The 25,318-nt window shown below is 42.2% G+C and overlaps 1 protein-coding gene across 3 annotated transcripts in view; it reads left to right on the forward strand.

The window, feature by feature from the left end:
• Positions 1-1,166: 1,166 nt before the first annotated feature.
• Positions 1,167-25,318, forward strand: part of etaa1a (ETAA1 activator of ATR kinase a) — a 44,685-nt gene continuing 20,533 nt past the window's right edge. For all 3 annotated transcript variants that reach the window (XM_080418734.1, XM_080418735.1, XM_080418736.1), the window contains exons 1-6: positions 1,167-1,538; positions 2,879-2,953; positions 3,191-3,283; positions 5,418-5,488; positions 16,178-16,293; positions 21,707-22,923. In XM_080418734.1, coding sequence (XP_080274860.1) covers positions 1,367-1,538; positions 2,879-2,953; positions 3,191-3,283; positions 5,418-5,488; positions 16,178-16,293; positions 21,707-22,923 — 1,744 coding nt within the window. In that variant the 5' untranslated portion in view covers positions 1,167-1,366. The remainder of the gene's footprint in view (positions 1,539-2,878; positions 2,954-3,190; positions 3,284-5,417; positions 5,489-16,177; positions 16,294-21,706; positions 22,924-25,318) is intronic.

A 25,318-nucleotide genomic window follows, 5' to 3' on the forward strand; every position in this document is an offset into this window, starting at 1 on the left:
TTTAGACGTGAGGTGGGGAGGGGGCGGGGCTCACAGTGTTTCCACTGAGTAGAATAGGTTTTAGACTCCATTAAACTCTCTTTGTTTTAGTGAGTAGAGAAAGAGTAAGTTTTATTTTTACTTAAGACAAGAGGCTGAGCTACCAGGTGTGAGGAGAAAGTCTGGAGAGTCTCATACGCGAACGGCCTTTTGGCTGCACTGAAGTCGCAGCACAGACTACTGTGTTGTTGTTGACAGGCAACAGATGCACGCTTATGAGAAACAACAACAATAAAACCTGGTGAGACAGTTGCGTGCATTAGAGCAAGATGAGGATAAAGGAAACATTCACTCTAAATGTACAGTTTGATCATTCACAACAGATAATCACCAAGAGAGTAAAAAAATAAAAAACGTTTCAGTCAATCAGTCAGACTTCACTTTAGCCTATAGTAGCCTTTTCATAAATGATATTTGTACTTAGGCTGTCCTGAAAGTTTATAATATTTAGAGAAATGTAAAGTTTCAAATACAAAAGTAGTTGTAGTTGTGAATGATCAAACTGGACATTTAGACTGAATGTTTCATTTATCCTCATCTTGCTCTAATGCACGCAACTGTTTCACCAGGTTTTATTTGTGTTGTTTCTCATAAGCGTGGATCCGTTGTCCGTCAACAACACAGTAGTCTGGTCTGTGCTGCGACTTCAGTGCACTGACTCCCCCCCCCCACCCCCTTGCGCTTCACGCCAAAAGAGCTGAGGCTAGACCAGCATGTTTGAGCTGAATGGCCAGCGTGTCCAAAGCGCTTCAATGATCTGCTATTTTCAAATGGCCAAAATATACATAGAGCTGAAGTGGTTAATGTATGTTTTGTAATAATAATCTAAATCTACAAAGTAACTAGTAACTAAAGTCTTCAGATAATTGTAGTGGAGTAAAAGTACAATATTTGCCTCTGAGATGTAATGGAGTAGAAAATTGGAAATACTGTAGTAAAAAAAAATACCTAAAAATTGTAGTTAAGTACAGTACACCACTGTGTTTAATACTGTGCTGCGCTGCGCAGCTTTGACTCTCTCCAACATCATCAACAACAACGACGACGACGACGACGCATGCGCAGCGTGAGGCGCAACTACGACGCGCTCGAACGTCACCGCAGAAATGCATCATGGGAGGAGGAAAACAACATGGCGGCGGGACGTTTGAAAACAAACAGATTAAAACAGATCTATAGACCCATATATACACGTATATAGATCTATATAACACAACAGCAGGTTAACTAACATCAAATCTACATGAATAAGGATCGTTATCGTCGTGTTTGTGTTGTGACGTCAGTTTGTAGTTCTACGGTCAGTTTGTAGTTCTTTAAGGTGAAGATGAGCAGCAGACCCAACAGACTGAGCAGGAGTGTGAGGAGATCTACACACACACAACAAACACACACACAACAGACACACACACAGAAAGATACACAACAGACACACAAGCAACACACACCCACACAACAAGGTCAACAACAACAGCGTGTTGGTGTGGACTCTACGACAGGTGAGTAGAAATACTCCATTACAAGTATATGGTCTAAGTACTTAAAGTACTGTGGTGTGAACTCTACAACGGATGAGTAGAAATACTCTATGATCTCTCTATCTCTCTTATCTATCTCTCTATCTCTCTATCTCTCTCTCTATCTCTCTATCTATATACATATATATATAAATATATATCTATATATATTTATTTATTTTTAAACTCAAATCTTTGCTTCTGGTGATTCTACATGTCTTCTAAATCCTAACAGTTTATTATTAAATATGCATGTTGCTGTATGTCAGTGATTCTTAAGGACCCCCATCTGAACATGTTTAGTTCTGAGGACCCCCATGGGGACCCCCATGGAGACTTGAATTCATGGATATTTATTATTTTTTGTCTCATTCATAAGACAATAATGTGTTGACCAGCGGACCGGTGGGCAGTGGTTCTGGTAGGAGACACAAAGGAGACTCTTTGTGTCTCCTACCAGAACCACTGCCGCTCATCAAATAAGCCTACTTAGCCTATTATTTATTACATTATTATTATTATTAATAATAATAATAATAATAATACTTAGCCTACTCAGGCTACTTACTAAATACATAAATACATTTACCCAAAAGTAACAACAAAACAAAGTATTTCCTTGCTTACAGCAATGAAAGTATTCCATAAGTATTGGGCTGGGCGGACAAGTTCGCCTTGGAAAACAAATGACAGTATTCCATAAGGTAACGGGAAGACTCGCCCCAAAACACAGTCGCCCCCATTCTATATACCACCGATTTGCCTGTAATACCGCCGGATTTGCCCCGGGGTGACTGTGTTTTGGGGCGAGCGTTTTGGTATTCCCCCGTTGTTGTGCCACGATAAACAAGGAAGTGCAGTGGATCAAATAGAATCACTTTTCGGTTATTGCATCGTCTGTTTCTCACTTCAAATGTTTTCAAAAACATTCTTGAGAGCAACGTTTAGTTGTAAATGACATTGGTTGTTTGTTTACATGGCTGTCATGTTGGATGAAGCATAAAACAAAGCAACGCAGGTTGATATGAGCAGGTGCTCTGAGTCTCTGATAACACAGCGGTCTGTTATAGAGCTCATCGGTCATTATCCAGAAATAATGACCGATGACTGACCAATCAGAATCGAGCATTCAACCAAGCCGTGTAATAATTGTCTTAATTGTCTTTTATGAGTTCTCTCTCCTGATTTGTTCAAATTGGTCGATTATTTATTACAAATATCGGTTTTCAATATATTGTCCTAATAATCATTAAAATATCGTCCCACGTTCTGTATTAATGAATGAATAGATAAATAGATTAATGTGTTTCTTTTGGCTTCAGATTTTAAGACTCCAACACGAGTGACCAAGTCCCGCTACGGTGGAGGGTTCAACGCCGACTCCCGCTACGGTGGAGGTAGGGATGGTGACGAGAATCGTTATTATTGTTTATCGTGATTAAAAAAAAAACGCTCACAATAATGGTATCTCAGCAATCACAGAGATTTACATTTATCGGGAAATTGTCCTCCATCAAACCATTTTGCCACAATAATCATGAGGTGTGATTTTCATATGGTCTCATCCTATAACTACCAGTGATGTCATTTACCCATCCTATAAGGTGTGATGTTCATATGGTCTCATCCTATAGGTGGAGGGTTCAACGCTGAGTCCCCGTTCAGTGACACGGAGCCTCAGCAGGACATCATATGGGACGCCACCTCTCCTTCTCCCATTAAAACCAGTAAGATCCCTTTAATCTACTCCACACATTAAAACCAGTAAGATCCCTTTAATCTACTCCACCCATTAAAACCAGTAAGATCCCTTTAATCTCCATTAAAACCAGTAAGATCCCTTTAATCCCCATTAAAACCAGTAAGATCCCTTTAATCTACTCCACACATTAAAACCAGTAAGATCCTTTTAATCTACTCCACCCATTAAAACCAGTAAGATCCCTTTAATCTCCATTAAAACCAGTAAGATCCCTTTTAAAGGAGAATTTCGCCCCAGGGGTTTTCTTACCTTTATTTGAGGTCGTTCAGTCATCATAAGACTGGTCCTGTGGTCCAGGACCCCCAGTTCATAACGAGCGATGTTCTCCATTTCGGGGACCCCCCCCCCCCGCAGCTCAAAACAGTGTTTAGGACGTGGCTACATCTGGTTATTTCTGTCCCTCGAAAATAGTTTTTTCTGGTATATATATATATATATATATATATATATATATATATATATATATATATATATCTATCTATATATCTATCTCTCTGCAGTGTGTGGTCCGTCTGATGTGGCTACAGTACCATAGCTACATGGGCGCCGCCATTACTGTTTACAAATCTTCTTTTACTGAAATCACGTTTGAAATCTCGTCTCGCGATACTTCCGCCCGCCGTTGGTCCAGACCGGCGGGCGGAAGAATCGCGAGACGAGATTTCAAACTCTCCATTAACTCTCCAAAATCTCCATTAAAACCAGTAAGAAGCCTTTAAAACACACATAACGATGGTTGCGTTATGGTAACCACGGTTATGTGAGTGATTGGATCACTCCAATATGCTACCTCCCTCCTCCGCGGCAGAGCGGAGGAGGGACGAACCAGACCCGCCCCGCCTGTCAAATAATGACCCGTTGTCCGCCCGTTTACCCGTGATTACATGCAGTAAAATGTAAATAGCCTACAGACAGTCACTCAATTTAAAAGTGTGTTGAAATGTGTTGAAAAAGATAGCAGCCTTCAACAATAATGTTACATTCAGTGGTCAGGTTCGTTCAGAGATGAAGTGAAGACGGAGGAGGGAGCTTTAGCCACGTGCGCTAACGTGCACATACGCACTACGCATGTGTTGTTGTTTACATTGTCAGATGGTTTTAATTTGAAGGTTTAATAATAATAATAATAATAAACTTTATTTGTATAGCACCTTTCATGACATGAAATGCAGCTCAAAGTGCTTTACAGAGCAAGAATACAATTTACAGTTAGAACCAATTTAACAATAAAGCAAACAAAAAGAAAAGAAAAGAAAAGAAAAGGCATAAAACAACATTAAAATAGGCAATACAGTGAGGAATTAAAAATCAACCAAAGAATCAGCTAAAAGCAAGAGTGAAGGATGTTCAATGTGTTTTTGTGAGTTAAGATAAGTGACCAGCGTGCTCCATGCCGGTGTGCTGTGTTAAGTTACACAAGTGATGTTGTTCGGGCGGAAACAGTGCTCTCTGATTTTCACAATAAAATGTTACCCACACGCGTTTACTTCAGTACCGCCCGTCCCCGTACCCGTGAACTTATAAAAGTATATTTTTCACCCGTTTTCACCCGTCAAACGCGGGTCCCCCCCCCCCGTTGCAGGACACTGGATTGGAGTGATCCAATCGCTCACACAACCGCGGTTACCAGGGTAACCATGGTAATGTAGGGCTATATTGGATCACTCCAATATGATATATTGACAATACCAGATTACTCTGTGAGCTAGGAAAAGGGACAAAGCACAAACTGGCCATCAGAAGGGGTTGGGCTGGGGGTCCTCACACTGAAGGGTTGGGCTGGGGGTCCTCACACTGAAGGGTTGGGCTGGGGGTCCTCACACTGAAGGGTTGGGCTGGGGGTCCTCACACTGAAGGGTTGGGCTGGGGGTCCTCACACTGAAGGGGTTGGGCTGGGGGTCCTCACACTGAAGGGGTTGGGCTGGGGGTCCTCACACTGAAGGGGTTGGGCTGGGGGTCCTCACACTGAAGCGGAGGCAACCTCCCAGAACGGCCTGTTCCACCCGGGCGGTCACTCTGGATAAAGAGCCTCTGATAAATGAATACATTGTTATTGTGTTGTGTTTGTGTGTCGTTGTTGTTGTTTGTGTGTATTTTAGGGGGCAGGAAGCAGGGTGTGAGGTGTAGAACTGTAGACATCTCAGCCATCGTGAAAAGAATCGCTCCCAAGGTCTGTAAAAAACACACACACACGCAGTCATGCACACACACACACACGCGCACACACACACACACACACACACACACACACACACACACACACACACACTATTTCTCCTCTTTAACAATGCCAATTGTTACTGTGTTTTATATCATTTTTATGGTTGATTAGTCATCTTTACAACGAGGTACAGTTTGTTAGGATCAGGGCATTGGTGGAATGAGCAACGCGGCTAAACGTGTGGGTAGCGCCCAATTTATTTAGCCAAAATCCCCTGCAATATTGTTCTGTTGGTATTCACCCTTGTTTTGAGCTGCTTTTTGGATTGGATGATGGCACTCTTCCACATTAATAAGCAGAAAACAACACGTATTGGCCATTTTTACACTTTTACATTAATATCGGCTGAAATAATCGGCCGAAGTTAAGTTTCCGAACTTTTTGTGGGCAGTTTATATACATGTATGTCCACCCCCTCTTTCTTTGGTGTGTCGCCTAAACCCTAACCTTTAACCTCACAAACACTATGCCTAAACCCCTAACGTTTAACCTCACAAACACTATGCCTAAACCTAACCTAACCCCTAACGTTTAACTTCACAAACACTATGCCTAAACCTAACCTAACCCCTAACGTTTAACTTCACAAACACTATGCCTTACCCTAACCCCTAACGTTTAACTTCACAAACACTATGCCTAACCCTAACCCCTAACGTTTAACCTCACAAACACTATGCCTAAACCTAACCCCTAACGTTTAACTTCACAAACACTATGCCTAAACCTAACCTAAACCCTAACGTTTAACCTCACAAACACTATGCCTTACCCTAACCTAAACCCTAACCTTTAACTTCACAAAAACTATGCCTAAACCTAACCTAAACCCTAACCTTTAACCTCACAAACACTATGCCTAAATCTAACCTAAACCCTAACCTTTAACCTCATAAACACTATGCCTAAACCTAACCTAAACCCTAACCTTTAACCTCACAAACACTATGCCTTACCCTAACCCCTAACCTTTAACCTCACAAACACTATGCCTAAACCTAACCTAAACCCTAACCTTTAACCTCACAAAAACTATGCCTAAACCTAACCTAAACCCTAACCTTTAACCTCGCAAACACTATGCCTTACCCTAACCCCTAACCTTTAACCTCACAAACACTATGCCTAAACCTAACCTAACCCCTAACCTTTAACCTCACAAACACTATGCCTAACCTAAACCCTAACGTTTAACCTCACAAACACTATGCCTAAACCTAACCTAAACCCTAACCTTTAACCTCACAAACACTATGCCTAAACCTAACCTAACCCCTAACCTTTAACCTCACAAACACTATGCCTAAACCTAAACCCTAACCTTTAACCTCACAAACACTATGCCTTACCCTAACCTAAACCCTAACCTTTAACCTCACAAACACTATGCCTAAACCTAACCTAAACCCTAACCTTTAACCTCACAAACACTATGCCTAAACCTAACCTAAACCCTAACCTTTAACCTCACAAAAACTATGCCCAAACCTAACCTAAACCCTAACCTTTAACCTCACAAACACTATGCCTAAACCTAACCTAAACCCTTACCTTTAACTTCACAAACACTATGCCTAACCCTAACCTAAACCCTAACCTTTAACCTCACAAACACTATGCCTAAACCTAACCTAAACCCTAACGTTTAACTTCACAAACACTATGCCTTACCCTAACCTAAACCCTAACCTTTAACCTCACAAACACTATGCCTAAACCTAACCTAAACCCTAACCTTTAACCTCACAAACACTATGCCTTACCCTAACCTAACCCCTAACCTTTAACCTCACAAACACTATGCCTAAACCTAACCTAAACCCTAACCTTTAACCTCACAAACACTATGCCTAAACCTAACCTAAACCCTAACGTTTAACTTCACAAACACTATGCCTTACCCTAACCTAAACCCTAACCTTTAACCTCACAAACACTATGCCTAAACCTAACCTAAACCCTAACCTTTAACCTCACAAACACTATGCCTTACCCTAACCTAACCCCTAACCTTTAACCTCACAAACACTATGCCTAAACCTAACCTAAACCCTAACCTTTAACCTCTCAAACACTATGCCTTACCCTAACCTAAACCCTAACCTTGAACCTCACAAACACTATGCCTTACCCTAACCTAAACCCTAACCTTTAACCTCACAAACACTATGCCTAAACCTAACCTAAACCCTAACCTTTAACCTCACAAACACTATGCCTAACCCTAACCTAAACCCTAACCTTTAACCTCACAAACACTATGCCTAAACCCTAACCTAAACCCTAACCTTTAACCTCACAAACACTATGCCTAAACCTAACCTAAACCCTAACGTTTAACTTCACAAACACTATGCCTAACCCTAACCTTTAACCTCACAAACACTATGCCTAAACCTAACCTAAACCCTAACCTTTAACCTCACAAACACTATGCCTAAACCTAACCTAAACCCTAACCTTTAACCTCACAAACACTATGCCTTACCCTAACCTAACCCCTAACCTTTAACCTCACAAACACTATGCCTAAACCTAACCTAAACCCTAACGTTTAACCTCACAAACACTATGCCTAAACCTAACCTAAACCCTAACCTTTAACCTCACAAACACTATGCCTAACCCTAACCTAAACCCTAACCTTTAACCTCACAAACACTATGCCTAAACCTAACCTAAACCCTAACGTTTAACTTCACAAACACTATGCCTAACCCTAACCTAAACCCTAACCTTTAACCTCACAAACACTATGCCTAAACCTAACCTAAACCCTAACCTTTAACCTCACAAACACTATGCCTAAACCTAACCTAAACCCTAACATTTAACCTCACAAACACTATGCCTTACCCTAACCTAACCCCTAACCTTTAACCTCACAAACACTATGCCTAAACCTAACCTAAACCCTAACGTTTAACTTCACAAACACTATGCCTTACCCTAACCTAAACCCTAACCTTTAACCTCACAAACACTATGCCTAAACCTAACCTAAACCCTAACGTTTAACTTCACAAACACTATGCCTTACCCTAACCTAACCCCTAACCTTTAACCTCACAAACACTATGCCTAAACCTAACCTAAACCCTAACCTTTAACCTCACAAACACTATGCCTAAACCTAACCTAAACCCTAACCTTTAACCTCACAAACACTATGCCTAACCCTAACCTAAACCCTAACCTTTAACCTCACAAACACTATGCCTAAACCTAACCTAAACCCTAACGTTTAACTTCACAAACACTATGCCTAACCCTAACCTAAACCCTAACCTTTAACCTCACAAACACTATGCCTAAACCTAACCCCTAACCTTTAACCTCACAAACACTATGCCTAAACCTAACCTAAACCCTAACATTTAACCTCACAAACACTATGCCTTACCCTAACCTAACCCCTAACCTTTAACCTCACAAACACTATGCCTAAACCTAACCTAAACCCTAACGTTTAACTTCACAAACACTATGCCTTACCCTAACCTAAACCCTAACCTTTAACCTCACAAACACTATGCCTAAACCTAACCTAAACCCTAACGTTTAACTTCACAAACACTATGCCTTACCCTAACCTAACCCCTAACCTTTAACCTCACAAACACTATGCCTAAACCTAACCCTAACGTTTAACTTCACAAACACTATGCCTTACCCTTACCCTAACCTAACCCCTAACCTTTAACCTCACAAACACTATGCCTAAACCTAACCTAAACCCTAACGCTTAACTTCACAAACACTATGCCTAAACCTAACCTAAACCCTAACCTTTAACCTCACAAACACTATGCCTAAACCTAACCTAAACCCTAACCTTTAACCTCACAAACACTATGCCTAAACCTAACCTAAACCCTAACCTTTAACCTCACAAACACTATGCCTAAACCTAACCTAAACCCTAACGTTTAACTTCACAAACACTATGCCTAAACCTAACCTAAACCCTAACCTTTAACCTCACAAACACTATGCCTAAACCTAACCTAAACCCTAACGTTTAACTTCACAAACACTATGCCTAAACCTAACCTAAACCCTAACCTTTAACCTCACAAACACTATGCCTAAACCTAACCTAAACCCTAACGTTTAACTTCACAAACACTATGCCTAAACCTAACCTAAACCCTAACGTTTAACCTCACAAACACTATGCCTAAACCTAACCTAAACCCTAACCTTTAACCTCACAAACACTATGCCTAAACCTAACCTAAACCCTAACGTTTAACCTCACAAACACTATGCCTAAACCTAACCTAAACCCTAACATTTAACCTCACAAACACTATGCCTAAACCTAACCTAAACCCTAACCTTTAACCTCACAAACACTATGCCTAAACCTAACCTAAACCCTAACGTTTAACCTCACAAACACTATGCTTAAACCTAACCTAAACCCTAACCTTTAACCTCACAAACACTATGCCTAAACCTAACCTAAACCCTAACATTTAACTTCACAAACACTATGCCTAAACCTAACCTAAACCCTAACCTTTAATCTCACAAACACTATGCCTAAACCTAACCTAAACCCTAACATTTAACCTCACAAACACTATGCCTTACCCTAACCTAAACCCTAACCTTGAACCTCACAAACACTATGCCTAAACCTAACCTAAACCCTAACCTTTAACCTCACAAACACTATGCCTAAACCTAACCTAAACCCTAACCTTTAACCTCACAAACACTATGGCTAAACCTAACCTAAACCCTAACGTTTAACTTCACAAACACTATGCCTAAACCTAACCTAAACCCTAACCTTTAACCTCACAAACACTATGCCTAAACCTAACCTAAACCCTAACGTTTAACTTCACAAACACTATGCCTTACCCTAACCTAAACCCTAACCTTTAACCTCACAAACACTATGCCTAAACCTAACCTAAACACTAACATTTAACTTCACAAACACTATGCCTAAACCTAACCTAAACCCTAACTTTTAACCTCACAAACACTATGCCTAAACCTAACCTAAACCCTAACGTTTAACTTCACAAACACTATGCCTAAACCTAACCTAAACCCTTTTTTAACTTCACAAACACTATGCCTTACCCTAACCTAAACCCTAACTTTTAACCTCACAAACACTATGCCTAAACCTAACCTAAACCCTAACTTTTAACCTCACAAACACTATGCCTAACCCTAACCTAAACCCTAACCTTTAACTTCACAAACACTATGCCTAAACCTTACCGAAACCCTAACCTTTAACCTCACAAACACTATGCCTTACCCTAACCTAAACCCTAACATTTAACTTCACAAACACTATGCCTAAACCTTACCGAAACCCTAACCTTTAACTTCACAAACACTATGCCTAAACCTAACCCTAACCTAAACCCTAACCTTTAACCTCACAAACACTATGCCTAAACCTAACCTAACCCCTAACCTTTAACCTCACAAACACTATGACTAAACCTAACCTAAACCCTAACCTTTAACCTCACAAACACTATGCCTACACCTAACCTAAACCCTAACGTTTAACCTCACAAACACTATGCCTAAACCTAACCTAAACCCTAACGTTTAACTTCACAAACTCTATGCCTAAACCTAACCTAAACCCTAACCTTTAACCTCACAAACACTATGCCTAAACCTAACCTAAACCCTAACATTTAACTTCACAAACACTATGCCTAAACCTAACCTAAACCCTAACCTTTAACCTCACAAACACTATGCCTAAACCTAACCTAAACCCTAACTTTTAACCTCACAAACACTATGCCTAAACCTAACCTAAACACTAACATTTAACTTCACAAACACTATGCCTAAACCTAACCTAAACCCTAACTTTTAACCTCACAAACACTATGCCTAAACCCTAACGTTTAACTTCACAAACACTATGCCTAAACCTAACCTAAACCCTTTTTTAACTTCACAAACACTATGCCTTACCCTAACCTAAACCCTAACTTTTAACCTCACAAACACTATGCCTAACCCTAACCTAAACCCTAACCTTTAACTTCACAAACACTATGCCTAAACCTTACCGAAACCCTAACCTTTAACCTCACAAACACTATGCCTTACCCTAACCTAAACCCTAACCTTTAACCTCACAAACACTATGCCTAACCCTAACCTAAACCCTAACATTTAACTTCACAAACACTATGCCTAAACCTTACCGAAACCCTAACCTTTAACTTCACAAACACTATGCCTAACCCTAACCTAAACCCTAACGTTTAACTTCACAAACACTATGCCTAAACCTAACCCTAACCTAAACCCTAACCTTTAACCTCACAAACACTATGCCTAACCCTAACCTAAACCCTAACCTTTAACTTCACAAACACTATGCCTAAACCTAACCTAAACCCTAACCTTTAACTTCACAAACACTATGCCTAAACCTAACCTAAACCCTAACATTTAACACAATAACTGCCAAAGACGTTTATAAACGTCCAGAAAAAAAAGAAAATCTAAAAAGATTCTCTAATTATTTAGTTTTGACATTTTTTCGATATTAAGGAGATAACAATTTCCAAAGATTTGCTGCTCCATTCACTTCAATGTTAAAATTCAAATGGACAAACATTTCACATTGTTTTTTGGTTTAAAACTACTGGTTTTTGTGCTATTTTCAAACATCAAACAACACATGTCAACGAGGTCACAATGACCTCGTTGACATTTGTGAAACCACACCTGAATCTCCTCAGTGATTAGCAACCATCAGGGGATCAATCAAACTGGAGGAAAAAATGTTGTGGCTACTTGAAAAGGTAACAAAATCGTTCAAAACCCTGGCAGAGGCTACAGACTGCTCTAAAAAAAACTCTGGCAGGGTAAGTTAACTTCACAAACACTATGCCTAAACCTAACCTAAACCCTAACGCTTAACTTCACAAACACTATGCCTAAACCTAACCTAAACCCTAACCTTTAACCTCACAAACACTATGCCTAAACCTAACCTAAACCCTAACCTTTAACCTCACAAACACTATGCCTAAACCTAACCTAAACCCTAACCTTTAACCTCACAAACACTATGCCTAAACCTAACCTAAACCCTAACGCTTAACTTCACAAACACTATGCCTAAACCTAACCTAAACCCTAACCTTTAACCTCACAAACACTATGCCTAAACCTAACCTAAACCCTAACCTTTAACCTCACAAACACTATGCCTAAACCTAACCTAAACCCTAACGTTTAACTTCACAAACACTATGCCTTACCCTAACCTAAACCCTAACCTTTAACCTCACAAACACTATGCCTTACCCTAACCTAAACCCTAACGTTTAACCTCACAAACACTATGCCTTACCCTAACCTAAACCCTAACCTTTAACCTCACAAACACTATGCCTAAACCTAACCTAAACCCTAACCTTTAACTTCACAAACACTATGCCTAAACCTAACCTAAACCCTAACCTTTAACCTCACAAACACTATGCCTAAACCTAACCTAAACCCTAACGTTTAACTTCACAAACACTATGCCTTACCCTAACCTAAACCCTAACCTTGAACCTCACAAACACTATGCCTTACCCTAACCTAAACCCTAACGTTTAACCTCACAAACACTATGCCTTACCCTAACCTAAACCCTAACCTTTAACCTCACAAACACTATGCCTAAACCTAACCTAAACCCTAACGCTTAACTTCACAAACACTATGCCTTACCCTAACCTAAACCCTAACTTTTAACCTCACAAACACTATGCCTAAACCTAACCTAAACACTAACATTTAACTTCACAAACACTATGCCTAAACCTAACCTAAACCCTAACTTTTAACCTCACAAACACTATGCCTAAACCTAACCTAAACCCTTTTTTAACTTCACAAACACTATGCCTTACCCTAACCTAAACCCTAACTTTTAACCTCACAAACACTATGCCTAAACCTAACCTAAACCCTAACTTTTAACCTCACAAACACTATGCCTAAACCTAACCTAAACCCTTTTTTAACTTCACAAACACTATGCCTTACCCTAACCTAAACCCTAACTTTTAACCTCACAAACACTATGCCTAACCCTAACCTAAACCCTAACCTTTAACTTCACAAACACTATGCCTAAACCTTACCGAAACCCTAACCTTTAACCTCACAAACACTATGCCTTACCCTAACCTAAACCCTAACATTTAACTTCACAAACACTATGCCTAAACCTTACCGAAACCCTAACCTTTAACTTCACAAACACTATGCCTAAACCTAACCCTAACCTAAACCCTAACCTTTAACCTCACAAACACTATGCCTAAACCTAACCTAACCCCTAACCTTTAACCTCACAAACACTATGCCTAAACCTAACCTAAACCCTAACCTTTAACTTCACAAACACTATGCCTAAACCTAACCTAAACCCTAACATTTAACACAATAACTGCCAAAGACGTTTATAAACGTCCAGAAAAAAAAGAAAATCTAAAAAGATTCTCTAATTATTTAGTTTTGACATTTTTTCGATATTAAGGAGATAACAATTTCCAAAGATTTGCTGCTCCATTCACTTCAATGTTAAAATTCAAATGGACAAACATTTCACATTGTTTTTTGGTTTAAAACTACTGTTTTTTGTGCTATTTTCAAACATCAAACAACACATGTCAACGAGGTCACAATGACCTCGTTGACATTTGTGAAACCACACCTGAATCTCCTCAGTGATTAGCAACCATCAGGGGATCAATCAAACTGGAGGAAAAAATGTTGTGGCTACTTGAAAAGGTAACAAAATCGTTCAAAACCCTGGCAGAGGCTACAGACTGCTCTAAAAAAAACTCTGGCAGGGTAAGTTAACTTCACAAACACTATGCCTAAACCTAACCTAAACCCTAACCTTTAACCTCACAAACACTATGCCTAAACCTAACCTAAACCCTAACCTTTAACCTCACAAACACTATGCCTAAACCTAACCTAAACCCTAACCTTTAACCTCACAAACACTATGCCTAAACCTAACCTAAACCCTAACGTTTAACTTCACAAACACTATGCCTAAACCTAACCTAAACCCTAACCTTTAACCTCACAAACACTATGCCTAAACCTAACCTAAACCCTAACCTTTAACCTCACAAACACTATGCCTAAACCTAACCTAAACCCTAACCTTTAACCTCACAAACACTATGCCTAAACCTAACCTAAACCCTAACGTTTAACTTCACAAACACTATGCCTAAACCTAACCTAAACCCTAACCTTTAACCTCACAAACACTATGCCTAAACCTAACCTAAACCCTAACGTTTAACTTCACAAACACTATGCCTAAACCTAACCTAAACCCTAACGTTTAACTTCACAAACACTATGCCTAAACCTAACCTAAACCCTAACCTTTAACCTCACAAACACTATGCCTAAACCTAACCTAAACCCTAACGTTTAACTTCACAAACACTATGCCTAAACCTAACCTAAACCCTAACCTTTAACCTCACAAACACTATGCCTAAACCTAACCTAAACCCTAACGTTTAACTTCACAAACACTATGCCTAAACCTAACCTAAACCCTAACGTTTAACTTCACAAACACTATGCCTTACCCTAACCTAAACCCTAACCTTTAACCTCACAAACACTATGCCTAAACCTAACCTAAACCCTAACGCTTAACTTCACAAACACTATGCCTTACCCTAACCTAAACCCTAACCTTTAACCTCACAAACACTATGCCTAAACCTAACCTAAACCCTAACGCTTAACTTCACAAACACTATGCCTTACCCTAACCTAAACCCTAACCTTTAACCTCACAAACACTATGCCTAAACCTAACCTAAACCCTAACGTTTAACTTCACAAACACTATGCCTAAACCTAACCTAAACCCTAACGTTTAACTTCACAAACACTATGCCTAAACCTAACCTAAACCCTAACCTTGTTACACTAATAAACACTTTTGGTGCAACTTAGACACATCATCAGTGATGTATACTGGGTTCACTGGGTGTTTCGGATCTCGCAACATCATACATCCTCGCCCAGACGACCCAGCCGGGGTTGATCAGACGCTTGTGTCTTAAGTAGCTTGTGTCCACGGATCCCCACGCTTGATCCATAGCCATCTCGACGCCTGTGCAGTGTGCAGTGTGTTCTTGTTGGCAGTTTAACTTCACAAAAACTATGCCTTACCCTAACCTAACCCCTAACCTTTGACCTCACCAAAACTATGCCTAACCCCTAACCTTTAACCTCACCAAAACTAACCCTAAACGACAGTCCACACACATGCAACTATTTACAGTTTAGGCATTTATCAGACACTCTTAATCCAGAGCGATTTACAGTAAGCAAGGACACTTGCACTGGTGTGGTCTGACCTTTAACCTCAAAACCACGCCCACATGGGCGAAACGCCCGGAAAACAGAGTCCTGTAGGTATTCAGACACTGTGATCAAAATCCCAAATAAGGAAATTTTGTGTGTGTGTGTGTGTGTGTGTGTGTGTGTGTGTGTGTGTGTGTGTGTGTGTGTGTGTGTGTGTGTGTGTGTGTGTGTGTGTGTGTGTGTGTGTGTGTGTGTGTGTGTGTGTGTGTGTTGCAGCATGGCAGACCAGCGGTTCCAGAACCAACGTTACAGCAGTGGATCGGGGAGAATGCAGCCATTCCCTGTACGCCCAGTCCTGATGTACACCCCCCCTTCAAGAAGAAATCCCCCCGGTACACCTCACACACACACACAGTGTATTACTAGATACCTGTGAGGACATAAACATGTCAATACAGTGATTGTATGAATGCTACTTTTTACAACAACAACAAAAAAATTATGCCATTCAATCCAGGAACACATACTCTGTCATTTTAGATTTTTAGCCAAGACCATTATTTTATCCATTTGGTTCCATTTGTACACTCTCAGAGTTACAGACCTGTAAGGGTCCATTTGGTTCCATGTGTACACTCTCAGAGTTACAGACCTGTAAGGGTCCATTTGGTTCCATTTATACACTCTCAGAGTTACAGACCTGTAAGGGTCCATTTGGTTCTATTTGTACACTCTCAGAGTTACAGACCTGTAAGGGTCCATTTGGAACACCCTCCAGGAACCCAGTTGGTCCCTGGACCACACTTTGAGACCCGCTGTTTGTTTAAATTACACGCTGGTATCAGATCATTACTCTGTATGGATGAAGATTTTTATCATTTCAATAAATAAGCGTAAACAAATGCTTCACATGAACAATGCTGGTGTAACTAACTAGAGATTAGGGATGCCACCGATTTTTCGAATTTTCGAATATTCGTTAGTCTCCATAATCGAAAATGATTTTTAAAATTCGATTTTAATTATATATATTTTTTTTAAACTTTTGTATGCCTTAGCTTCAATCAAAATATATGCTAATACTAATAATAGTAATATTATAGTCTTAATAATTGTAAATGGCCACAGTTTGTTTTACTGTAAAGTGGAGGAAGCCAGCTGCGCTGTCTGTGCAGACTCAGAGTGCTGCTGCAGCCACACACTCAGGGCCGGATTGGCCGTCGGAAGGACCGGGACTATTCCCGGTGGCCTGCCTCCTAGTGGCCTGCCTGACCTGATTTCGAATAATCGAAAAATATTCGCCAGGGCTGTCCGAATTTCGAATTGGCTCAAGGTCAGATTGTGGCATCCCTACTAGAGATTCCATGTTTTATACACACAGATTTACAAATAAAATACCAAATGATGTCGAGGTTACTTCCTCATTTTCCTGGTCTGTTTGATACGAGAGCTCATACTGTCTCTGATAACTTCGTCCCATTGGCTACTGCAAATGCCAATCAATCTGTGATATGAGCCGCCCTGTTTTCAGACAGTTTCTCAGACAGACCACGTGACGTATGGTATCTGTTACAGTCTGGCTCAGAGACTATAACAAAAAAGGGGAGACGACACGGAGGAGTACATAAATAAGAGTAAAGTTTATTTTTCAAATAGGGAAATAATTGTGATTAAGTGATAAATCAAGTTTCCAAATCATAGAGGCAGGGAAACATGCTGCCCACTGGAACTGAACCTAATAACTCAACATAAGGAACTCAAACACAAATGCTCTCCTGTGTGGCCACACGCCTGTGACCTGGGGAGGACTGAAGAGAGAGAACTGTTGTAGAGTGGGGCTTTTATAGAGTGAGGAGACAATTGGCCAGGTGTCTCCCCTTCCACTGATCATCTCAGCCTCCACCCTCCAACCCAGCACTGCAATGGAATGTTAAAGGTACACACACATAACCCTATAGCAAAGGCCATGGGGGCCGTCACACCCCCCCCCTTCAAAACAGGGTCCCACAGGGAACCCTGGCCCAAACTTTGTGTTATAACTAAATAAACTACAAACGTGCAAATATTCACAAAAAATGAACCCCATTTTAAACTAACCCCCCAGTTCACATCTCCATTCTGCTTCAGCCCCACCCCACCTCAGCAACTGGTACCTTGGAGCCTTTAAGAGAAAGGTTAAGGCCTATGCAAAACAGATTTATGAACACAGAATTAATTTATGGGCCCCTAAATAAAGCATCCACATAATTCTCTTTCCAATTACTTTTTCCATGTTTTTCCTTCCTGTGTGCATTACAAATGCAGACAGGATGAAAATAACTCCATGGTGTATTCTGCACCTGTGGCTGTGACCCACAGACACATGGTTTCACCAAGTTGCCATGACTTTTGCGTCCATCACGCTTCGGAAACGTCATGACATCTTTTGAGCTGAAAACACGCCGCTCAAAGCCACGGTCACACAAATCTGTCCCCTCAACTTTAACAGTTTTGGGCTGAGAAATTTCCAAATTGGGGACCAAATAAGCCACTTTGATGGGTTGACTTTCAGTTTTTTGACCAGTACTACAGACTTTGATGTACATTGCCACGCTTCTTTTCACACGGGGCCAAAAGAACTTTTTCAAAACCTCATCATAAATTTTACGCACCCCCATATGCCCCGACTCATAGTGAGCATTGCGCAAAACTGACTCCTGAAATTTGGAAGGAATGACAATTTGGAAAATTGGGTCTCCAATGAACCCTTGGCCCTTCGGCACACACTTGCGCAGTAGTACTCCATTCTCAATGAAGTACCCCTGTGCACGATTTTTCACCTCACTTTTGGGGAGAACAAGATTGAACAGCTCCTTCAGTGTGGGATCGGCTTTCTGCTCTCTCACCAACTCTGAGTGTGAAATAGACCCAGGAAGGTTGCACAGATATTCATTTTCCTCCTGGTGCTTCCTATCCTCAACTGCTTTTTGTACAGGTTGAACCACAGACTGATCAGAAAAGACACGCTCCCCTGCTACATCATTCCCCAGTACTATGGTCACCCCATTAACAGGAAGAGCTGGACGCACCCCCATCCTAACTTCACCTTGGAACAGAGATGAACAGAGCATGAACTTGTGTACAGGAACATGGAAAACTGACATCTCCATGCCCAACACAGGAATGAACGACCCAGTTTCAGTCGCTCCAGAAAATGGCAGAGTAGAGGCAAGGATAAATGAATTAAATGAGCCTGTGTCTCGTAAAATAGTTACTGGCACCTTCTCCGGATTACCAATCAAGGACACATGTCCCTTTGACACAAATGGTGAAAAGGCACTTATCATTACCTCAGCACTCGGCTGATCTACCATGCCACCCAAAAGTGACCCTGCAAATGCAGACGGACTCGGCCTAGCTGAGGTGTTGTCATTACGTGACTGAAGCATAGGGCATTCCTTTTTCCAGTGTCCTGGCTGGTGACAGTAATGGCAGACATTATCGGAGTCCCGTACAGCACGACCACTTGGTCCACTCTTATGCTCCGCACTCCATGTCCCACTGGTCCTGCCAGGGAAATACTTTCCCCCAACAACCTGGCCAGCTTCTCTGCCACCCCCAAACCCACCAGTAAAGCTACGGTTGTCCCCACATCCCTTATGTGTTAATGAGAAGTCATCGGCGAGCGCCGCGGCGTCAGCCGCAGTCTGTGCCTTCTGCTCACTTATGTACACGGCCACTTGCTCAGGGACTGAGTTTTTGAATTGTTCTAGTACAATCAGATCTGCCAGATCATCATAGTCATCGACTCCTGCAGCTACACACCAACGAGTAAAGTGTGTGGTCAGGTCACGGGCAAACTCCAAGTAGGATCTATTGCCTCGCTGCCACGTTCTAAACCGCTGGCGGTAAGCCTCGGGTACTAATTCATAGGTACGAAGCACTGCGGCTTTCACCTCTGTGTACTTTCTACTGTCCCGTGCCGACAGTGAAGCAAATGCCTCCTGCGCACGACCAGTTAGTACACACTGTAATAGGACCGTGCGGTCCACATCACTCCAGTCCCTAGCGTCTGCCACCCGCTCGAACAGAGTGAAAAACACCTCCACCTCCTTCTCATTAAACTTGGGGACTAACCGTAAACTTTTCAGTATTTGGTCTTTGTCACCTGATCCCTCCTTCTTCACCTCACTCAACTTTCCCTCTCTCACCAGCTTGAGCCTCGCGTCCTCAATATCTAATCTTGCCATCTCCGCTCTGTGCCTCATTTTCTCCATCTCCAAATCCTTCTCCTTTAACTGTACTTGAAATTGCAACAACTCTTTCTGCTGCTCAAAAGTCAAGCCCGACCCAGATGGTATACACTCCTCAACAACCACTTTAGCTTGCACATTTACTGTCGGAGGCGGGGTCAACACCTTTTGCTCATATAAGCTGTCCATAATCATGGCTTTGATATTGTCCTTCCTGGACCTTTTATCACCAATTTCAATTGCATAATGCTCTGCAATTAAAATGAGCTGATCTTTGGTGCAGGCACCTAATCCCTCCTCCGACGGAGCCAAGAAAAAATCAGTAACCTCCATTACTTTTTTTTTTTTTTTTTTTTTTTTTACTTTTGAAAAAATCAAAAAAAAACAAAACACCAAATTAAACCAAAACCTCTAGTAACAAAAGAACGTAACAGACACAAATCAATTAAATTGAGCCTCCCCACTGACTGCCTATACCAAAAACTTCTCTAACTGCGCTCTAGTCTTCAGAGGGTTTCTGCGGCCGGGTACTTATGCACCAAAACCCACTAGTGTGGAAAAAGCGACCAGCAAGCTGGCAACCCCCCATGACTAGGGACATGCTCCCAGCCACTTTCACCCCACACTACTTTTTTACCCGCACACGAATCCCAAGGGGAAACGCGCTATACCTACTTGAGTTGGCTCAATAAAACCGATTTGCAAAATAAATATACTTACGTTCTTAAGTCACCAGACCCTTAACAAAATTCTCCGACCTCCGATCGTTCCCCCAAAGAATTTGGATAGGGAATCCCCAGCACTGACGTCACCAGGGCTTTCCCAATTCCCACGGCCCCACCCCCCTGCTGCCACCAAGGGTAGGTGCGAACCTGAACCCTGCTTGTTGAACACAAGCAACCTAAACTACAATAAGCCTACTCAAACTTTGTAGTTTACCAAATTTTTCCGTTTTAGACGAGCCCCCATTTGTTACAGTCTGGCTCAGAGACTATAACAAAAAAGGGGAGACGACACGGAGGAGTACATAAATAAGAGTAAAGTTTATTTTTCAAATAGGGAAATAATTGTGATTAAGTGATAAATCAAGTTTCCAAATCATAGAGGCAGGGAAACATGCTGCCCACTGGAACTGAACCTAATAACTCAACATAAGGAACTCAAACACAAATGCTCTCCTGTGTGGCCACACGCCTGTGACCTGGGGAGGACTGAAGAGAGAGAACTGTTGTAGAGTGGGGCTTTTATAGAGTGAGGAGACAATTGGCCAGGTGTCTCCCCTTCCACTGATCATCTCAGCCTCCACCCTCCAACCCAGCACTGCAATGGAATGTTAAAGGTACACACACATAACCCTATAGCAAAGGCCATGGGGGCCGTCACATATCAAATATGATATGTTCTGGTCATGTCATAGACCACGTGGTGTATGTATCAGATATGTTCTGGTCATGTCATAGACCACGTGACATATGGTATCAAATATGATATGTTCTGGTCATCATGTCATAGACCCTTTAAGTGAATAAATGTTTTCAGACTGCTCATCCTTTGTGTTTTTTTGTCACCTCAGAACCAACGGCGTGGACGATCTGATGAAACTGGCCAAGCAGTTTGACCTCAACATGTTCCGACAGCACGAGTCAACGCGCTCCGACAAAGCCACCGCTCACCAGGACACCGTGACTCACCAGGACACCGTGACTCACCAGGACACCGTGACTCACCAGGACACCATGACTCACCAGGACACCATGACTCACCAGGACAGTTTCCAACTGCTTCCTGACGATGTCGATATGTCGGATTTCCAGAACAAGGACGACGAACGGACGGCGACGGTGGCGGATCCTCCTTCTCCTTCGGAAACGTGTCGTCCGCCCATAAACAACAACGGCGTCGTCGGGACGAGACGAGTTCCGGAGGTTTGTTCACCCGCCGATCACCACATGGAGGACGACCTGGACCTGGACCTGGACGCCATCTTTGACGGACCCACTCAGCACATCAGTGGCGGTTTAAGTCAGGTTTCATTAGCCGCTTCTTTGGAAGTAAAACCTGTCCCCAGGCTGTCCTCCAAAGAGCCTTGTGGGAACATCAAAGACACCTCTAGGAACATCAATACTTTTGGGAACATCAAAGAGCCTTGTGGGAACGTCAAAGAACCTTTTGGAAACATCAAAGACACCTCTAGGAACATCAAAACTTCTGGGAACATCAAAGAGCCTTTTGGGAACATCAAAGAGCCTTGTGGGAACATCAAAGACACCTCTAGGAACATCAATACTTTTGGGAACATCAAAGAGCCTTGTGGGAACGTCAAAGAACCTTTTGGAAACATCAAAGACACCTCTAGGAACATCAATACTTTTGGGAACATCAAAGAGCCTTTTGGGAACATCAAAGAACCTTGTAAGAACATCAAAACTTTTGGGAACATCAGAGAACCTTGTGGGAACATCAGAGAGCCTTGTGGGAACATCAGAGAGCCTTGTGGGAACATCAGAGAGCCTTGTGGGAACATCAAAGGGAACACGTCCAGTGCTGTTGGTGCTCCTACTCCAGCAACGTCTTCGACACAGACTAAAAGTCCGTCAGAAAACAACATGGCCGTCGACGATGACGGCTGGGACGATGACGATTTGCTCGACGACCCTTTGGTCTTCGCCATGACCCACGATACGCAACACGTCGTCCCTCATCCGAAGCACTGTTCCACACAGAGACACGCCCCCGACCCGCCCGGTCCATCCAGTGTTTGTGTGGCTGGAGTGGAGCGACCTCACGGAGGTTAGTTAGTTAGTTAGATTATTCATCATCAGGGATCAATCATACAGAGATAAATATTCTGTGACTACTTGAAAAGGTAAGAGAATCGCTAAATCCTGGCAGTGGGACCACAAGCTAGAAATAAGTCTGGCAGTGAATGAGTTAAGTGCAGTACTTTAGTAGATGTACTTAATTACCGTACATTTCGGACTATAAGCCGCGACTTTTTTCCCATTTTTCGACCCTGCAGCTTATATAACGGTGCGGCTTATCAATGGATTTTTACAGCTAACGGCCACTAGGTGACCTAGTGGCCTCCAAATGGTTGAATTTACCACAGTTGAATTTACCTATCATATACCTATCAACATTTTATTATCACACTGTTATGTGTTGTGTGTTGCGTGTGTGTGGTGGGTGTTTCTTAGCCTACTGCACTAACAATAACAACCACAGTTGAATTTACCTATCATATACCTACAGTATCAACATTTTATTATCACACTGTTGTGCGTTGTGTGTTGCGTGTGTGTGGTGGGTGTTTCTTAGTGCTTTAGATTGTCATAAAAGCTGTGAAAGTCTTTTGGCATGATCTCCTTGAGCTCTTGGAGATGTTTGAAACAAACTCCTGCACACACTCATTCTCTGTCCATTAACATTTAAAAAGAAAACACAAGCAGATGACCTTTGTGAAGACACCCTTCTCCTCTTTACTGGGGTGACATCTATCAAAACTTGCACATACATTCTCTTCTCTTCCCAGTTTATGTTCTCCCAAAAGCATTGAAAAATCTTCTCCCTGTCTGCCTCATACAGAGCAGAGCTTCTCGAAAGCCTGAGAGGAGGGGGGAGTTGTTTGTTTTTGACGGACAGTTTGAGGGTCCAATGTTAGGAGTTAGGAGTTTTCGTCAGATGCGCTTTTTAATACTTTTCATATGTTGTTATTTAAAAAAAAATTACACAGATGTTCAATAGTGTTGATTTATGAAAAAAAAAAAAAAATGAAAATGGATTTAGCTGGTTCCGGCTGGACACTGACGATATGTACAAATCATTCAATTTAGCTGCTGCGGCTTATATTCAGGTGCGGCTTATAGTGCGAAAATTACGGTACTTACTACACCACTGATTACTATTATTATATAATGGTAACTACCATATTTCATAACATCACTGTTAACACATCGGGTGCCAAACACGGTTCAAATCGTGTTTTCAAAATGGTGGGGGCTAGCGCAGCTCTGGAATCACCCATGAACACTCTAAGAAGTAAGGGACAGATGGATCACCGTACCAAAAAATCTGGCTCCCATCCGCTTCCATTCTATCTCCTTGCTAAAAACCTCTGTATCTCCTTAACTTTTTACAGTGGGCAAAACGAGTCATTCTTGATGCGCGATCGCTCTGCAATGGTGACTTGCGTGAGACATGTTGTTGTTCCAGGCTTTAGCCAGGACCATCCATCGTCGTCCACGCATAAATTGTTTACGTGCGTGTGCTCGCCGTGGAGTCTACAGCTCTAAACAGCGCAGCGTTGCAGACGGTGAGATTTCTGGCACTCAGAAATCTGATTATTATTTTGTTCCCGGTTCTACGAGACCCCTGTGTGTAATGAGGGGATCACCGTGAGGACCTGTGTGTGTAATGAGGGGATCACCGTGAGGCCTGTGTGTGTAATGAGGGGATCACCGTGAGGACGGTGTGTGTAATGAGGGGATCACCGTGAGGACCTGTGTGTGTAATGAGGGGATCACCGTGAGACCCCTGTGTGTAATGAGGGGATCACCGTGAGGCCTGTGTGTGTAATGAGGGGATCACCGTGAGACCCCTGTGTGTAATGAGGGGATCACCGTGAGACCTGTGTGTGTAATGAGGGGATCACCGTGAGACCTGTGTGTGTAATGAGGGGATCACCGTGAGACCTGTGTGTGTAATGAGGGGATCACCTGTGTGTGTAATGAGGGGATCACCGTGAGACCCCTGTGTGTGTAATGAGGGGATCACCGTGAGACCTGTGTGTGTAATGAGGGGATCACCGTGAGACCCCTGTGTGTGTAATGAGGGGATCACCGTGAGACATGTGTGTGTAATGAGGGGATCACCGTGAGGCCTGTGTGTGTAATGAGGGGATCACCGTGAGACCCCTGTGTGTGTAATGAGGGGATCACCGTGAGACCTGTGTGTGTAATGAGGGGATCACCGTGAGACCCCTGTGTGTGTAATGAGGGGATCACCGTGAGACCTGTGTGTGTAATGAGGGGATCACCGTGAGGACTGTGTGTGTAATGAGTGGATCACCGTGAGACCTGTGTGTAATGAGGGGATCACCGTGAGACCCCTGTGTGTGTAATGAGGGGATCACCGTGAGACCTGTGTGTGTAATGAGGGGATCACCGTGAGACCTGTGTGTGTAATG

This window comes from Gymnoscopelus braueri, assembly GCF_963280865.1.
Source record: "Gymnoscopelus braueri genome assembly, chromosome: 2".
NCBI classification, from domain to species: domain Eukaryota; kingdom Metazoa; phylum Chordata; class Actinopteri; order Myctophiformes; family Myctophidae; genus Gymnoscopelus; species Gymnoscopelus braueri.